Genomic DNA, 16,407 nt, shown 5'->3' with positions numbered 1-16,407 from the left:
AGTTGACTCAATGGAAAAGATCCTGATGCTGGGAGAGATTGCGGGCAGGAGGAGAAGGGGATGACAGAGGATGAGATGTCTGGATGGCATCACCGACTTGATGGGGATGAGTTTGAATAAACTCTGGGAGTTGGTGATGGACAGGGAGGCCTGGCGTGCTGCGATTCATGGGGTCACAAAGAGTCAGACATGACTGAACGATTGAACTGAACTGAAAGAGAGAACTGGCCTTTTCCCTTGGCTTCTGGGAGGTGATCCAGGTCATACCTGATAGGAGTGACTGTACATAGGGCAAGGGCTGACTCCACCAGATTTTGTGTTACTTCTGGCCATACCCCAATAGTCTAAATGAGTGGGCTGTCCATGCTGGAATGAACAACCATGTCATTCAGGGTAGACTGAGTTCAATCACGTGGGAAATCAAATAATCAGGCCTATGTATTGGGCCCGCAGGCAAAACTCTGGATATGAGAGCCCCGTGAGCTTCCCAGGTTGGCAATACTCTCTGTGTAGTGTCATATATCAATTACAGGAGGATAAATATAATACATCCAAGGACACTGGAAACTTTGTATTTGAAACTTTCCCAGACTCAGCACTCTGGCCTCTTTCTTTGGCTGATTTTAGTACATATCCTTCCCTATAAAAAACTGTAACCATAAATATAATAACTTCATTGAATTACACAGTTTCTCAAATGAATTAGTGTACCCGAGAGTACATACTCAAATTTATGAGTGGAAACAGTCTTATGACTGTGCCTTCAGCCTTTGAAGTTAGGCAGTTGCCAATCTTCTAACATACTAGTAGTCTATACTAGACATCAATATTAAATAATATCTATCACTGCTTTGTTGCAAATTTTTTAAAAATCATTAAAGTATGTATCTGGTAAAAAGCAGCTCAGTGTGCTGAGTGCTAACTCTAAGCTAAGTACTGTGCATGAATTAAATGCTTGGTATATTTCTGTGAAATATCTATTATTATGTCCAATTTCAAAGAGGAAGTGAAGAAAATAGCTTGTCTAATATTTAGCAAGTAATCTATAGAAAATCCAGAATTCATAGCCAGCTTCATTTCAAATCCCACACTGAGAAAGACTACCAAATGCTGTTTCTTTCTTGCTAACACAGCTTTTAAATCTATTTTGAACCTGAGCTGATTAAGACCAAAATATCTTAAAGCTAAGAGTGTATGTAATTTTAATTAACATGATTAGCTAAAACACAAGAAATAGCTTGTCTAATCACATGAATACAGTTCTGGACACTTTCTGTGAACCCAAAATATCTTATTAATAGCAGGTAGTGTTCTGTGAAAAATCATATCTACAACAGATTGTGCTTTTGACTTCTCAAAGGTTCAAGAGTATCAGCTAATTAGGGCAGCTGTAAAATCTCAGGCGGCTTCTACTACTTTCATTTGACACAACATGCTGTCAAGATGCTCCAAAATATAATGTTAAGTTTAATTATCAAATACTTGTAAAAACTTATGTAACTAAGCCTCAACCATTAGGATAGGGGAGGTTTCAAACTATTAAAATAGGGAGAGGTTTATGAGAAATCAGGAAATGTCTTATAAATTATATATTGATTATGATTTGTGCACAAAACTAGATCATACCGTATACAATTGCATACATTTAGATGTGTATATAATTATACATGTACAGAAACATATTTAGGCAAACTAAATTGAATAGAATCACAAACATTATAGAGCAGGCAAATATGGGAAATATATAGAAATCTACAGTAGAAAAAATAATAGATTTTGAGCTAGAATTTCATGAATCTGAGTCTGAGGTTTTTACACTTGCCTCTTCATGCAGCAATTGTAAAGTTTAAATGAGGTGTAATAGATTTTAAAATATTTAGTATATATGCTGAAACATTATACTCAATAAAAGTTAGTTGAGTATATTAAATATTTTATCTAAATATTTTGTATTATTAATAATTAAATTTAATGTTAGTATTAATCAAACTTAATATGCTATTATAATTTAATATATTTAGAATGTTTATTTCCCTAAAGCCCAAACTTTGGGCTTTGTTATGGAATGAATTTTATTCCCCCATAATTTGCATGTTGAAGCTCTCAGGCCCAGAAGATGACTGCATTTGAAAATAAGAGGTGTTTAAGTTAAAATGATTACTGTTAGGGTGGACCCTATTCCAGGGTCATGGGTGTCCTTACAGGAAGCGGACATTTGGACATCCAGAGATATGGGGATGTGGGGCCACAGAGAAAGACCTCCTGAGGACACAACCAGAGGCAACATTCCAAGCCAAGGAAAGAGGCCTCAGGAGAAATCAAACCTGCCAGAACTATAAGAAAATAAATTTCTGTTATGTTAGTCAACTGTCTTATTTTGCGTTTTGTTGTGGTGATATTTTTCTATAGCAGCTGTAGCAAAAAAAAAAAAAAAAAAATAGCCTAATAATTTAAAAACAAAATAGGTTTTATGGTAGCAGCTAACTGAGAGTATAAATGTTGGTTCAGACTTTGAAAATAGATAGCTAGTACAAAAGATTTTAATGCACCCAAGCATGAGTCACATAGTAAGAGTTTGTAAGGTTTGTTCTCTTTACCTCAAAGATGCTTAGGAAAATCTCAATTATACTTGTGCTCATGGAATTCCCATTTATGGACACTTACACTTTCTTCACATCTATCTGAATCCAATCTGTCATGCAGAGATTAGCTATATCCTTAAAAATGTAACTAATGACGCAACTCCCCAGAGGTCTTTCTCCTGAATTGACCCTTAAAAGCTGCTACCTTTTTTATCTGGTAACATTTCAGGATCATTTGTCTTACTTATAAAGCAATAAAAATGTAATTTTCTGAGATAAAAAGCACTGGAGCCTATATATTTTTCTCACATAAGACTCAGGATAGTGTTTTGTACAAAATTCCTACTGATTTAATCAAAAATTTTAATAAAATATTAACAAATGAAAGGTATAAAATATTTTTAGTTTTTATTCATAAATCAAAAAAACAGTAGTTTTATAGAAATTGCACTCAGAAATTTTTAAAAATATATATACTTATCTGTTCTTTTCATATTACTCTTTGCCGTAGAAAAACACACATTTGCTTGTATTTGGTTTTCTCTGGTTTTCTATTATCATTCATAGTAATTCAAAATGGATAAATTTAGCCTGGACACAGTTGTCCAGTCTTCATGTCTCTTAAAGAGTAGCTTTTCTGCTCTAAACTGAGATATACACACTCCTTTGTAATCAATGTCACAAGTTCATGGATTCTGCAAAATTCACACCTATAAATACCATCTTAAACATGTCTATCTTAGAACAATTAACAGGGTCTTTTCTTGGGGATCACTGGTTACTTTTAGGAAAGGTATGCATGAGAATGTTTAAGGCCTAATTTAAGGGCAATGCACTCATTTCTTGAGAAGGATCTATTAAGTATATTAAGGCTACATGACGGTGCAGAAATAACTTGGAAGAACAGCCAGAAATTTTCAAAAGTCATAATAAGACTTAGATTTAAGCAATGGCAACCCACTCCAGTACTCTTGCCTGGAAAATACCATGGATGGAGAGGCCTGGTAGGCTGTGGTCCATGGGGTCACATAGAGTTGGACACGACTGAGCAACTTCACTTTCTCTTTTCACTTTCATGCATTGGAGAAGGAAATGTCAACCCACTCCAGTGTTCTTGCCTGGAGAGTCCCAGGAACAGCGGAGCTTGGTGGGCTGCCGTCTGTGGGGTCACACACAGTTGGACATGACTGAAGTGACTTAACTTAGCTTAGGATTAAGCAATTTAACAGATACAATTTTATCATGCTCCATTTCTTTGTTTTATTTTATCTTATTTTTTACTAATTTTAAAATAATTTCATAATTTAAAAAATCTGTAAGGAGAGAAACAAAAAAATAAATGGGGTCATGAGATTAGAATCATAGTTGTCCCAGAAGAAGACAAAAAGAAAATATTTGTACTTGAGGAAATAACAGTTGAAAACTTCCCTAAAATGGAGAAATAACTAGCCACCCAAGTTTGAGAAACCCAGAGAGTCTCAAACAGGATAAACTCAAGGCAAAACATGCCAAGACACATATCAATCGCACTAACAAAGATTAAACACAAACAGCAAGTATTGAAAGCAGCAAGGAAAAAGCAACAAATAACACACAGGGGATCCCCATAAGGATAACAGCTGATCTTTCAATAGAAACTCTTCAGGCCAAAAGGGAATGCCTGGACATATTTAAAGTGATGAAAAAGAAAAACCTACAACCAAGATCACTCTATTCAGGAAGGATCTCATTCAGATATGAAGGAGAAATCAAAAGTTTTATAGACAAGCAAAAGCTGAGATAATTCAGCACCACCAAATAAATGCTTAAGGATTTTCTCTAGACAAGAAACACATAAACAGTTTATAAAAACGAACCCAAAACAGCAATGTAAATGGTAATAGGATCATACTTTTCAATAATTACCTTAAATGCAAATGGGCTAAATGCTCCAACCAAAAGACAAAGACTGGCCAAATGGATACAAAAGCAGGACCCCTAAATATGCTGTCTACAAGAGGCCCACCTCAAACCTAGGGACACATACAGACTGAAAGTGAAGGGCTGGAAAAAGATATTTCACACAAACAGAGACCATAAGAAAGCAGGAGTAGCAATACTCATATCAGATAAAATAAACTTTGAAATAAAAACCATGATAAGAGGCATAAAAGGACACTACACATGATCAAAGGATCAATCCAAGAAGAAGATATTGCAATTATAAATATATATGCACCCAACATAGTGGCACCTCAATATGCAAGGCAAATGTTAACAAGTATGAAAAGGGAAATTAACAGTACACAACAGAGGATGAGATGGTTGGATGGCATCACTGACTCAATGGACATGAGTTTGAGTAAGCTCCAGGAGTTGGTGATGGACAGAGAAGCCTCATGTGCTGCAGTCCATGGGGCCTCAAAGAGTTGGACATGACTTAGTGACTGAACTGATCTGAATACCATACTCATATTTATGGATAGGTCAACAAAACAGAAAATTAGCAAGGAAACACAAGCTTTAAATGATACAATGGACCAGTTAGACCTAATTGATAACTATAGGGCATTTTACCCCCAAACAATGAATTTCACTTTTTTCTTAAGTGCACACAGAACATTCACCAGGCTATATCACATCCTAGGCCATAAATCTAGCCTTGTTAAATTAAAAAGAAAAAAAGAGAGAGAGATCATGTCAAGCATCTTTTCTGATCACAATGCAGTGAGATTAGATGTCAACCAAAGGTGGGGGGGGGTGTAAACTATTAAAAATATAAACATACGGAGGATAAACAACACACTTCTGAATAACCAGAAAATCATGGAAGAAATAAAAAAGGAAATAAAAATATACACAGAAACAAATGAAAATGAAAACATGACAACCACAAACCAATGGGATTCAGTAAAAGCAATGCTAATAGGGAGGTTCATAGCAATACAAGCCTACCTCAAGAAACAAGAGAAATATCAAAACAGCAACCTAACTTTACACCTAAAGCAACTAGAAAAGGAAGAAAAGAAGAACCCCAAAGTTAGTAGAAAGAAAGAAATCATAAAAATCAGAGTAGAAATAACTGAAAAAGAAATGAAGGAGACTATAGCAAAAATTAACAAAACTAAATGCTGGTTTTTTGAGAAGATAAATAAAACATACAAACCATTAGCCAGAATTGTCAAGAAAAAAAGGGAGAAGAATCAAATCAATAAAATTAGAAATAAAAATGGAGAAATCACGACAGACAACACAGAAATACAAAAGATCATAAGAGACTATTATGAGCAATTATATCAATAAAATAGACAACTTGGAAGAAATGGACAAATTCTTAGAAACATATAACCTTCCAAAACTGAACTGGTAAGAAAGAGAAAATCTTAATAGATTCATCACAAAAATGGAAGTCAAAACTAATAAAAAATCTTCCAACAAACAAAAGCCCAGAACCAATTGGCTTCAAAGGTGATATCTACCAAAAATTTAGAGACAAGCAAATACCTATCTTACTCAAACTCTTCCAGAAAATTGTATAGGAAGATAAACTCCCAAACTCATTCTATGAGGCCACCGTCACCCTAACATCAAAACCAGACAAAGATGCCACAAGAAAAGAAAACTACAGGCTAATATCACTGATGAACATAGATGCAAAAATCCTTAACAAAATTCTAGCCAACAGAATCCAACAACATATTAAAAAGATTATACATCATGACCAGGTAGGCTTTATCCAAGGCATGCAAGGACTCCTCAATGTTTGAAAATCAATCAATGTGATACAGCATATTAACAAATTGAAAGATAAAAACCATATGATTATCTCAATAGAAGCAGAGAAAGCCTTTGTCAAAATTCAACACCAATTTAAACTCTTTAGAAATCAGGCATAGAAGGAATATACCTCAACATAATTAAAGCCATATATGATAAACCCACAGCATACATCATCTTAGCTGGCAAAAGCTTGAAAGCATTTCTTCTAAAATCAGGAAAAAGACAAGTGTGGCCACCACTGTTCAACACAGTTTTGAAGTCCTAGCCACAGCAATCAGAGAAGAAGAAGAAATAAAAATAATCCAGATTGGAAAAGAAGAAGTAAAACTCTGTTTGCAGATGACATGATCCTCTACATTGAAAACTCTAAAGACATCACCAGAAAGCTACTAGAGCTAATCAATGAATATAGTGTAAGTTACAGCATATAAAATTAATACATAGAAATCCCTTGCATTCCTATACACTAGCAATGAGAAAATAGAAAGATAAATTAAGGAAACAATCCCATTCACCCTTGCAATGAAAACAATAAAATACTTAAGAATAAATTTAGCTAAAGAAACAAAAGATCTATATATAGAAAACTATAAAACACTGATGAAACAAATCAAAGATGACACAAATAGATGGAGAAATATGCCACGTTTACGGATTAGAAGAACGAATATAGTGAACATGAATATACTAACCAGGGCAATCTATAGATTCAACGTAACCCTTATCAAGCTACCAACTGTAGTTTTCACAGAACTAGAACAAAGAATTTCACAGTTTGTATGGAAACACAAAAAAAATCCTCTAATAGCCAAAGCAATCTTGAGAAAGAAGAGTGGAACTGGAGGAATCAACCTTCCTGACTTCAGACTATACACAAATCCACAGTCATCAAGACACTATGGTACTGGCAGAAAGACAGACATATAGATCAATGGAATGAAATAGAAAAGCCCAGAGATAAATCCACGCATCTATGGACACCTTGTGACTTCCCTGGTGGCTCAGACGGTAAAGCATCTGCCTACAATGCGGGAGACCTGGGTTCAATCTCTGAGGCGAGAAGATCTCCTGGAGAAGGAAATGGCAACCCACTCCAGTATCCTTGCCTGGAAAATCCCACGGATGGAAGAGCCTTGTAGGCCACAGTCCGTGGGGTCACAAAGAGTCAGACACGACTGAGCGACTTCACTATGGACACCTTATCTTGACAAAGAAGGCAAAAATAAACAATGGAGAAAAGACAATCACTTTAACAAGTGGTGCTTGGAAAACTAGTCAACCACCTGTAAAAGAATGAAACTAGAACACTTTCTAATACTATGCACTCACACACACACACACACACAAACTCAAGATAGATTAAAGATCTAAAGGGAAGACCAGAAACTATAAAACTCTGAGAGGAAAACATAGGCAGAACACTCTCGGATATAATCCACAACAAAATCCTCTATGACCCACCTCCCAGAGTAATGGAAATAAAAACAAAAATAAATGAAAAGGGCCTAATTAAACATAAAGGCTTTGCACAATGAAGGAAACTATAAGCAAGATGAAAAGTCAGCCTTCAGAATGGGAGAAAATAATATCAAATGAAGCAACTGACAAAGAATTAATCTCCAAAATATATAAGCAGCTCATGAAAATCAATACCAGAAAATAAATTACCCAATCAAAAAGTGGGCCAAAGCACTAAACAGACATTTCTCCAAAGAAGACATACAGATGGCTAACAAACACAGGAATAGATCTTCAACATCACTCATCAGAGAAATGCAAATCAAAACCACAATGAGGTATCAACTCTCACCAGTCAGAAGTTGCCATCAAAAATTCTACAAACAGTAAATGCTGTAGAGAGTGTGGAGAAAAGGGAATCCTCTTACACTGTTGGTGGAAATGCAAACTAGTACAGCCACTATGGAAAACAGTGTGGAGATTCCTTAAAAAACTGGAAATAGAACTGCCCTGTGACTCAGCAACCCCACTGCTGGGCATACACACAGAGGAAACCAGAATTGAAAGAGACACATGTACCCCAAAGTTCATTGCAGCACTGTTTACAATAGCTAGGACATGGAAACAACCTAGATGTACAAAGGCAGATGAATGGATAAGGAAGTTGTGGTACATAGTCAGTTCTAATGGGGTGGATGAAACTGGAGCCTATTATACAAAGTGAAGTAAGTTAGAGAAACACCAATACAGTATATTAAAGCATATATATGGAATTTAGATAAACAGTAACTATAACCCTATATGCAAGACAGCAAAAAAAAGCACAGATGTAAAAAACAAATTTTGAACTCTGTGAGAGAAGGTGAGGGTGGGATGATTTGAGAGAACAGTATTGAAACATGTGCATTACTATATGTAAAATAGATGACCAGTGTAAGTTCGATGCATGGAGAACACTCAAAGCTGGTGCTCTGGGAAAACCCATAGGGATGGGGTGGGAGGGAGGTCCAGGATGGGGGGACACATGTACACTGCTGGCTGATTCATGCCAATGTATGGCAAAAAACCACCACAATATTGTAAAGTAATTAGCCTCCAGTTAAAATAAATAAATAAATTGTAAAAAAACAAAAACAAAAACATAGTGTCTGCCATTAATGTGACTTCAGGTCAGCTGGGCAAATAAGCATGTCCATAAGTGGGCTTCCCTGATAACTCAGTTGGTAAAGAAGACCCTGTTGGATTCCTGTTTTGGGAAGATCTGCTGGAGAAGGGATAGGCTACCCACTCCAGTATTCTTGGGCTTCCCTTGTGGCTAGCTGGTAAAGAATCTGCCTGCAATTCAGGAGACCTGGGTTCAATCCCTAGGTTAGGAAGATTCCCTGGAGAAGGGAAAGGTTACCTTCTCCAGTATTCTGACCTGGAAAACTCCATGGACAGTATAGTCCATGGGGTTGCAAAGAGTTGAACATGACTGAGAAACTTTCACTGTCACTTTTCACAAGAAACAAACAGAGACAAAAAAAAAAAAAAGTACAGGAAAAAGGAAATGAGGATAGATATTTTCTATATTTGACTTAAATGTCCTAAACTATGAATATGGACTTTAAAGCATGACACTGAAATAGAGGTTAATCAGGATTACCAGTGAATCACTATATTTAGAGAAGCTCACGACTAAATAAAAGGTATGCAACAAATCTCCTACTGAACATTATAATTGTGTTAGACTTCCAACATCCATAACACATAGCACATGTTCACACAGGATTTACTACTAAAACTTAATTACACATAAAGTCAAGTATGTCATCCTTTTACTTTATATAGTAAACAGATGCTGTATAGCAGAATTAACCTTTATCATATTATCCCCCCATATCCCTTATTATCTGCAACATAAATACAAGGAAGAAACTCAGATATAAAGAATCATGTTCTGTTCAATATGTTATTCTTCCAAGGTAAATATAGACAGACTTTTAGACTTAAAGGAAATAAAGCTTCTAGTCCCAGTTGAACCAGTGTCATGTTGACTTTTATAAATCTGATGTCTCAAACTTATATTAGTTTTGGCATTTTCTAGCTACTACCTCACTTACAGAAATAAAATGAGGTTGCTTGTAAATATCTTGTAGAGAAAAGGTTTGGTTTCTTTTCACTTTTTCTTTTGTTTTATTTTTTACCTTCAGTTATATACAGTGAATATATATACTCAACAGCCAGACTGTCTGAATTCAAATTCAGGCTCCATGATTTATAAGATATATTACTTTAAGTAATTGACTTCTTTCTGTGTCTTAGTTTTCCTCATTTGGAGAATGGGAATGATAATACTTAATCCATAAGGAAATATTAACCAAGAGGGTTAACAAATTTTCAGTGATTAGACCAAGGCTTTGCATTTAATGAGGGTTAAATAATTGTTAATTGTTATTACTCTTGATGATGATAACAGTGTCATGATTTCTTATTCATTTAAAAATTTTATAATTTTTAAGTATATATCTAAAGAAATCCATAACAGAAAGAAAGCCCTTCCTCTCAAGTTCTTAATTCTCAATTTCTTTCCTAAATTAAATTGATCATAGACAAGCAAAAGGAACACCTTCACAAAATGTGACCCGAATAATAGGCTTTATTTAACAAAAAGTAAATTGCTCCTGAGCAGATTTACTAACATGACTTGAGAGATCAGCCAAGCAGGAGTGAGCTGGTTCCAACACCTCAGTACAATGCTAATGACTTTTTCATGTTGAATTAATAGGATTGAAATATTTGTGATTTCAGCAGCTGTTGGGAACAGTGGGAGAGCTTCCACCAACACACTGACAGCCTTGTGCCCTCACATGGCTGTGTTTAGATAAAACAGGAATGCTAACAGTCTATCTATGGTAAGTTAATCTTAAATTAATAATAATTATTTCCTCCAAGGCAGATATCTAACATCTCCTCCATCCCTTGGAGAAATTGCATATATTTTTTATGTGTGCATGAAAGGGTAATTTTTTGTGCACATAAAGTAAAATTTGTGTTTCAAAGCAGGTGAGTGGCTAGTGTGTAGTCGTCTATTAATTATCACAGCAAGAAATGATTAAGATTTGCCAATATGGAGAACATTTTTACTTTGCTCAGCACATTACTACCCTGTTAGATCCTTTCACTGGCTCCCAATTACCTCCTTTTTATAAAATGTAAATGTTTTTTTCTATACCTTTATTGATCTTTTCTCCTCACGGAAATACTACTGATTCATTCCTGCCATTTTTCCCAACACAATGATATATTCAGTTGAATCATTTTTTCTTACTTCATTCTGTCTCCATTCATTTGGCCTTATGAGTATCTTTTACATATCTCTCATTTGTCTATTCTTTTAACCTAAAATTATGAAGAATGTAATGAGAATGTTTGTATTGTACTCTGCTTATTAACACTTAACTATATGGTAATGTTAATAGGAGGAATAAAAAGAATGTTCAAATATGGATGCAAACTTTAATTTTAGGAATAATAATTAATAAATAAATAATAAACAGAATAAGGAGACATAGGGATGACAGAAAAGGAATAAGAAAGAGATTTGTGCCATCTAGTAAAATGTCTCCAAAGCAAACAAGCACAGAAGTTCACCTGAAATTCCTAAAATGAAATTCTGAGAAATATGAATATAAATATACTAATTTATATCAAATATAAGTAGGGTCATTTTCCTAAAAGTTATTAGTTCATCTATTCTTCTTTTAATAAGGCCATTTGACATAAAACTTCTTTAAAAATAAATAGCAATATTTTCACTCCAGAAAGGCAAATTAAAATGTATATAACCAAAACCACATTAATTTTTTTTAATTACTTTGATAAAAGATGATTTATGTTTTAGAGAACCAGTATTAGAAGTAACAAATATTATGATGCTTGACAGTTTATATAATAAGTGCTTAGAATTACTAAATATTGTCCCTCTTCCCCAACTTACATAGTTTGGTAGAATACTTGCTCATTTCCCTCCTAAATATCAAAGTGTAAAAACAATATTATAAAAATTTCATGCAGAACCATGTATTTATGCTGAAAAACAGGATGCCTAAATCTGTCATATATATGACATAACCCTAATGCTTTTCACTAGAGTATTTTTATTGTGATCATATGTGTATTTTATTCAAATTGCACCCTGGAGAGAAAAAGATGATCCATCAGTGCTAGATATACTTATGAGAGAATATATTAAACTGAAAATGAAGCTTTTGACAAAAAAATTAAGAATTTAATTATTCAGTAGTGTCTTTTTCCCCAGTGTATGTGTTTGTATATATATATAATCTAAATATATATATAATCTAAATGAAATATCTTAAAGGTATAATTTACAGGCATTTACACACACAGACACATACAATGAAGCACATGTATAAATGTGTAATTTCCATATTATAATGGAAGACAAGATTTTTCTGCTTCATAAAAATATGAAGATAATCACTAATTGTGGTGTCTAACCTCTAAAACTGCACTGTCAGACATTGTTCATTATGCAGTAATTAGAAAGAGACCATTAGCATTGATACTGTGAACTTTTCAATATAGTTCAGGAAATAGTGTGGTAAAACCAGTTAAAACAAAAACATTTAAGAAGGTAAGGAAACTATTAAAGCCAGTTCATTAGACCTTCATATTTTGGTTTCTTTCATATTGAACATGCACATCCAAGCAGAAAAACTTGAATTGCTGATCTATGCCAAATTGTGAATTTATATTTTAAAGGAAGGTTAGCTTTAGAGTGCTGATTATACATTGATAAGGCTTATCCTAATGATTTAAACAGCTGTTAGGAATTATAGAGACCTAAATCAATAACAATATATGGATTCTTTTAGAAGTAGGTTTCATTATTGTTTGGACACCTTTAATGAGATCAATTTTATTTTGTGCATGTCTCAATTGGTTTATGCTGTTGTCAAAAGTCAAATTCATTCCTGAAGCTATTGAATGCACAGTAGTTAAGCGAGGTTCAGAACTTTCTCCAGTTCTGAAACTACCCAGATTGTTTAAGTATCTCTAAGATAACTTTCTAGAAATGGAAATCAATGATAAAAATTATACTATTGCTGATGAAATGCTAGACTCTCATTTACAGTCATCATCATCAAACCATAGAGGACGGACACCCATTTAAACACAGGTAGATGAGCCCCTCATCTAGATAATTGACTCTTTAGCAGCACACAGAATTTCATCTTCCAACTGCCATTATCTACTAATAATACGATATGAGTGTGGGGAGCATTCTAGTGACATCTGCAGTATATAACAAATATACCTGTTTTAAGTTCTGCAGGTATTTTTGACAATCAACAGCTGTGATGCTAGGATGATCAAATCCACCTGCACCCTCCTGCACCCACCCCAGGAATAATAACAACAAATACTACAACATAATCAACAATCATCTATGAAGCACTTACCATCTGTCAATTATATGTTTTTATCCTTAGAAAACCATTATTACATAAACATTACAATTTGATTTTACACATGAGAAAACTGTAATTTAGGTGCCAAGGATATAATCATATTAAGAAAGGTTGGTACCATTGCAATTCAATTTAATTCCAGAATCAGTCACCTTAAACACAGTACAATATTATCTTTCCCATTTCAATACCAGAGTTTAGAGCATATTTTAAGGTGAATATGCACAATGCCTAAACTCAGGGTTCATGTCTGTACTAGAAGTTGGAGACTTATCCCTTACCATACATGCCTCTAGGTTGCAAGCAATCCTCTGGTTTAAGTTATGCTTTAGGAACATAATGAACTGGGAAATAATCTACTCAAGAATCAGACACCAGACACTGACCCATCACTTCCATGTTAGTTCTAGATTCTACAACAAAAATGCCCTGCCAGAATAAACACAAAACAGTGTCAGTACAATGAAAATCATTTTGTCAATCTCTGTCTCTCTGTGTGTGTGCATATATATATGTGTGTGTGCATATATATATATGCACTATATACACAATGGTCTATGTGGGAGATTATGTTGTCCTGATATAAGGAAATGGCAAGAAGGATGGAGGCAATTAGATATATGAAGTATTTAGGAAGTAAATAGAGAATGCTTAAGAACAGATCAAAAGTAGCAGTTGATCAGGGAGAAAAAAAGATGTGTCTGAGGCTAATCTGGTAAAGTTTATTGTTCTGTGTTGTTGTTTAGTCACTAAGTCATATCCGACTCTTTGTAGCCCTCCAGGCTCCTTGGTCCATGGGACTTCCCAGGCAAGAATACTGGAGTGGGTTGGCATTTCCTTTTTCAGGGCATCTTCCCAACCCAAGGATTGAACCTATGTCTCCTGCATTGGCAGGAGGATTGTTTACCACTGAGCCCTCAGGGAAGCCCAGATAAGATAAATCAGGACTAGCTATATAATTTCTGGATCCCGTCACAGAATATGGGGCCCTTTGTTGAAAAGTATTAAGAATTCCAAGATGGTAACAGCTGAGCATTAAATCAAGCATAGAGTCCCTCTGCAGGTCGGGTTCTGGGCAATTGCCTGGATCACACATCCACAAAATCAGTCCTGGACAAACTCATCAGTTTGTTGGAACATAAAATGGTGATATAAAAGAAAAGTTGGAAATATTAATCAACATTTTAAATAAATTACACTCTAAAAGATAAGATAAACAAGAGAGAATCTCTTACATGGCCTCCTCTTCTGTCCCCAGTCGGGCTGCTTTCAGCTGTCTTTCCTAACAAACTTTGCCTCTTACTCAAGGACTGGACAGACCTCCCCACCAAGGCTTGGCTCTGTGGGAAAGAGAAAGAGCACACCACTGCACTGAGATCCCTGCAACTGTTTCGTGCCTTCACAATCGAAAACCCCTGTGTGCATGTGTGTGTAAGGAGGAGAGGGAGAGACTGTCACTGTTTTGCCTTCTTCTTCAGCCTGGTGTTGTTCTCCAATACTTTCTCCCTTGTTCTAGTGTGGCAGAGGTTACCCCTCACAACACCACACCAAGCATGGTATTGCCAGTAAGCCAGGGACAATTTCTAGTCTTCTAGAGCCAGTGTAAAGCATTTATATGCATGTTGCCCTACTCTGTATCCTATCCTTGGGGTTGACATCTATCAGAGGTTATACAAAGTGGGTGGGGAAGCTTTCTTAGCCTTGCAGATAAGTGCAGTGTTCACAGGTCAGGAGTTGAGACACAATCCTATGTATAACTTTTCCTCAGTCCATAGTCAAAATCAAAGCACATTCCCTTTTCAATCGGGTAAGGCTGCACTATCCTTTCGGAGAAGAGATAGCTTTTAAACACCTAGTATGTGTCTTATTTTACTGTGGGTGTGTGCAAATGGAGCAGAGGGCATGGGAAGGTAGGACCTGTGCTGTGGGAGTAGAAGTGGGAACTTTCTACCAGAGGGCTTAACTCCCCAAGCTCGCATCAGGGGAATAAAGGTGGCCTATTGCCCTGTCACTGCTAATGGAAGGCCTGGAGGGGCAGAGAAAGCATCTCCTCATTGTGTAAAAGAGGCCTCAACTAGGACGTGCTTTCTGCTTCTCTCTACACCCTCCATCACTGAAGCTGCCTTTGTTTTCATGACAATAAAGTGCCATATCTCCCATCCCCCCAAATCCATCACTGTAAAAAGGAAGAAAAGAGAAGTCATAAAAGCATAAATTAGAATGCCAAAGAACATCTACTATAACAAAAGATGACAAATATAATCAGCTGAAATTGATCCATTAAAACAAAAAGTATATTTTTAGTTTTTTTTAAATCTAAATATGTTTTACTCAATATAAACATAAGGAGGCTCAGAAATTAAATTTCAGAATAAATATGAAAATGAAATGAGCATAATTATATCTGTAAAGATTAGCAAAAGGAAGCAGGAGTGTCTGTAGTATTAATAACAAACTAACATTGGAAGCTTCGGAGGCTGGATGATGTGTTTTACATCTAAGTGTATTGTGTACCATTTGTATTGAATGAGTACTCATTCATGAAGAAAAACGAAACTAGCAGAAACACAAGGAACACTTCAATTCTGCATAAAACACCAGCTTATAACAGCTAACAATAGACCAGGCATTCTAATCCTTTTCCTTTATGTTTTTACCAAGTTCTCTCCTCTGCCTTTTAACATTCCCACCCCTTCTTCAGGGACTGAAGTTTTCCTTAGCATCTATATTTCATAATAACATAGGTACCTTGCAAGTTCTGAAGTAGAGCAAATAGACTGGCAATTAATCAAATATACTTTATTTCATTTTATAGACACATGAAAAGGAATGGCATTTTGCCCCCTGGCACAATTCTTCTATCTCCTGTTACTGTTTGGATCTCCCAATGACTTCAAAGAGAAATTTTCTCTGGGAGAAGTGAGCAAGGTTTGTAATATATAAATCTAAGTTTTTAAATGTCAAGGCATAAAGTAACAATGATTCACTTTTTTAAACTAATAAAAAAGGACAACAAAAACTAGCTTAAAAAAATCCTTCCATTATTAAAATCTTTGCCCTTAATGTTAAAAACAAAATCTCACTAAGTTCATACACCAGTAATGTATGATTTGTACAATTCTATGGTAACT

At 35.2% G+C, this 16,407-nt stretch overlaps 1 protein-coding gene across 12 annotated transcripts in view; it reads right to left on the bottom strand.

Moving 5' to 3' along the window:
- Positions 1 to 16,407, bottom strand: part of PCDH9 (protocadherin 9) — a 1,090,977-nt gene that overhangs the window by 491,553 nt on the left and 583,017 nt on the right. For 5 of the 12 annotated variants that reach the window (XM_070471604.1, XM_070471594.1, XM_070471599.1 and 2 more), the window contains one exon: positions 14,512 to 14,616. The exons of the other annotated variants lie outside the window; for them this stretch is intronic. In XM_070471604.1, coding sequence (XP_070327705.1) covers positions 14,512 to 14,616 — 105 coding nt within the window. The remainder of the gene's footprint in view (positions 1 to 14,511; positions 14,617 to 16,407) is intronic. 12 annotated transcript variants of the gene reach the window in all.

This window comes from Odocoileus virginianus, chromosome 8, assembly GCF_023699985.2.
Source record: "Odocoileus virginianus isolate 20LAN1187 ecotype Illinois chromosome 8, Ovbor_1.2, whole genome shotgun sequence".
Lineage (NCBI taxonomy): Eukaryota > Metazoa > Chordata > Mammalia > Artiodactyla > Cervidae > Odocoileus > Odocoileus virginianus.
The sequence above is the reverse complement of the archived record's forward strand: the minus strand, read 5'-3'. Positions and strand labels throughout refer to the sequence as shown.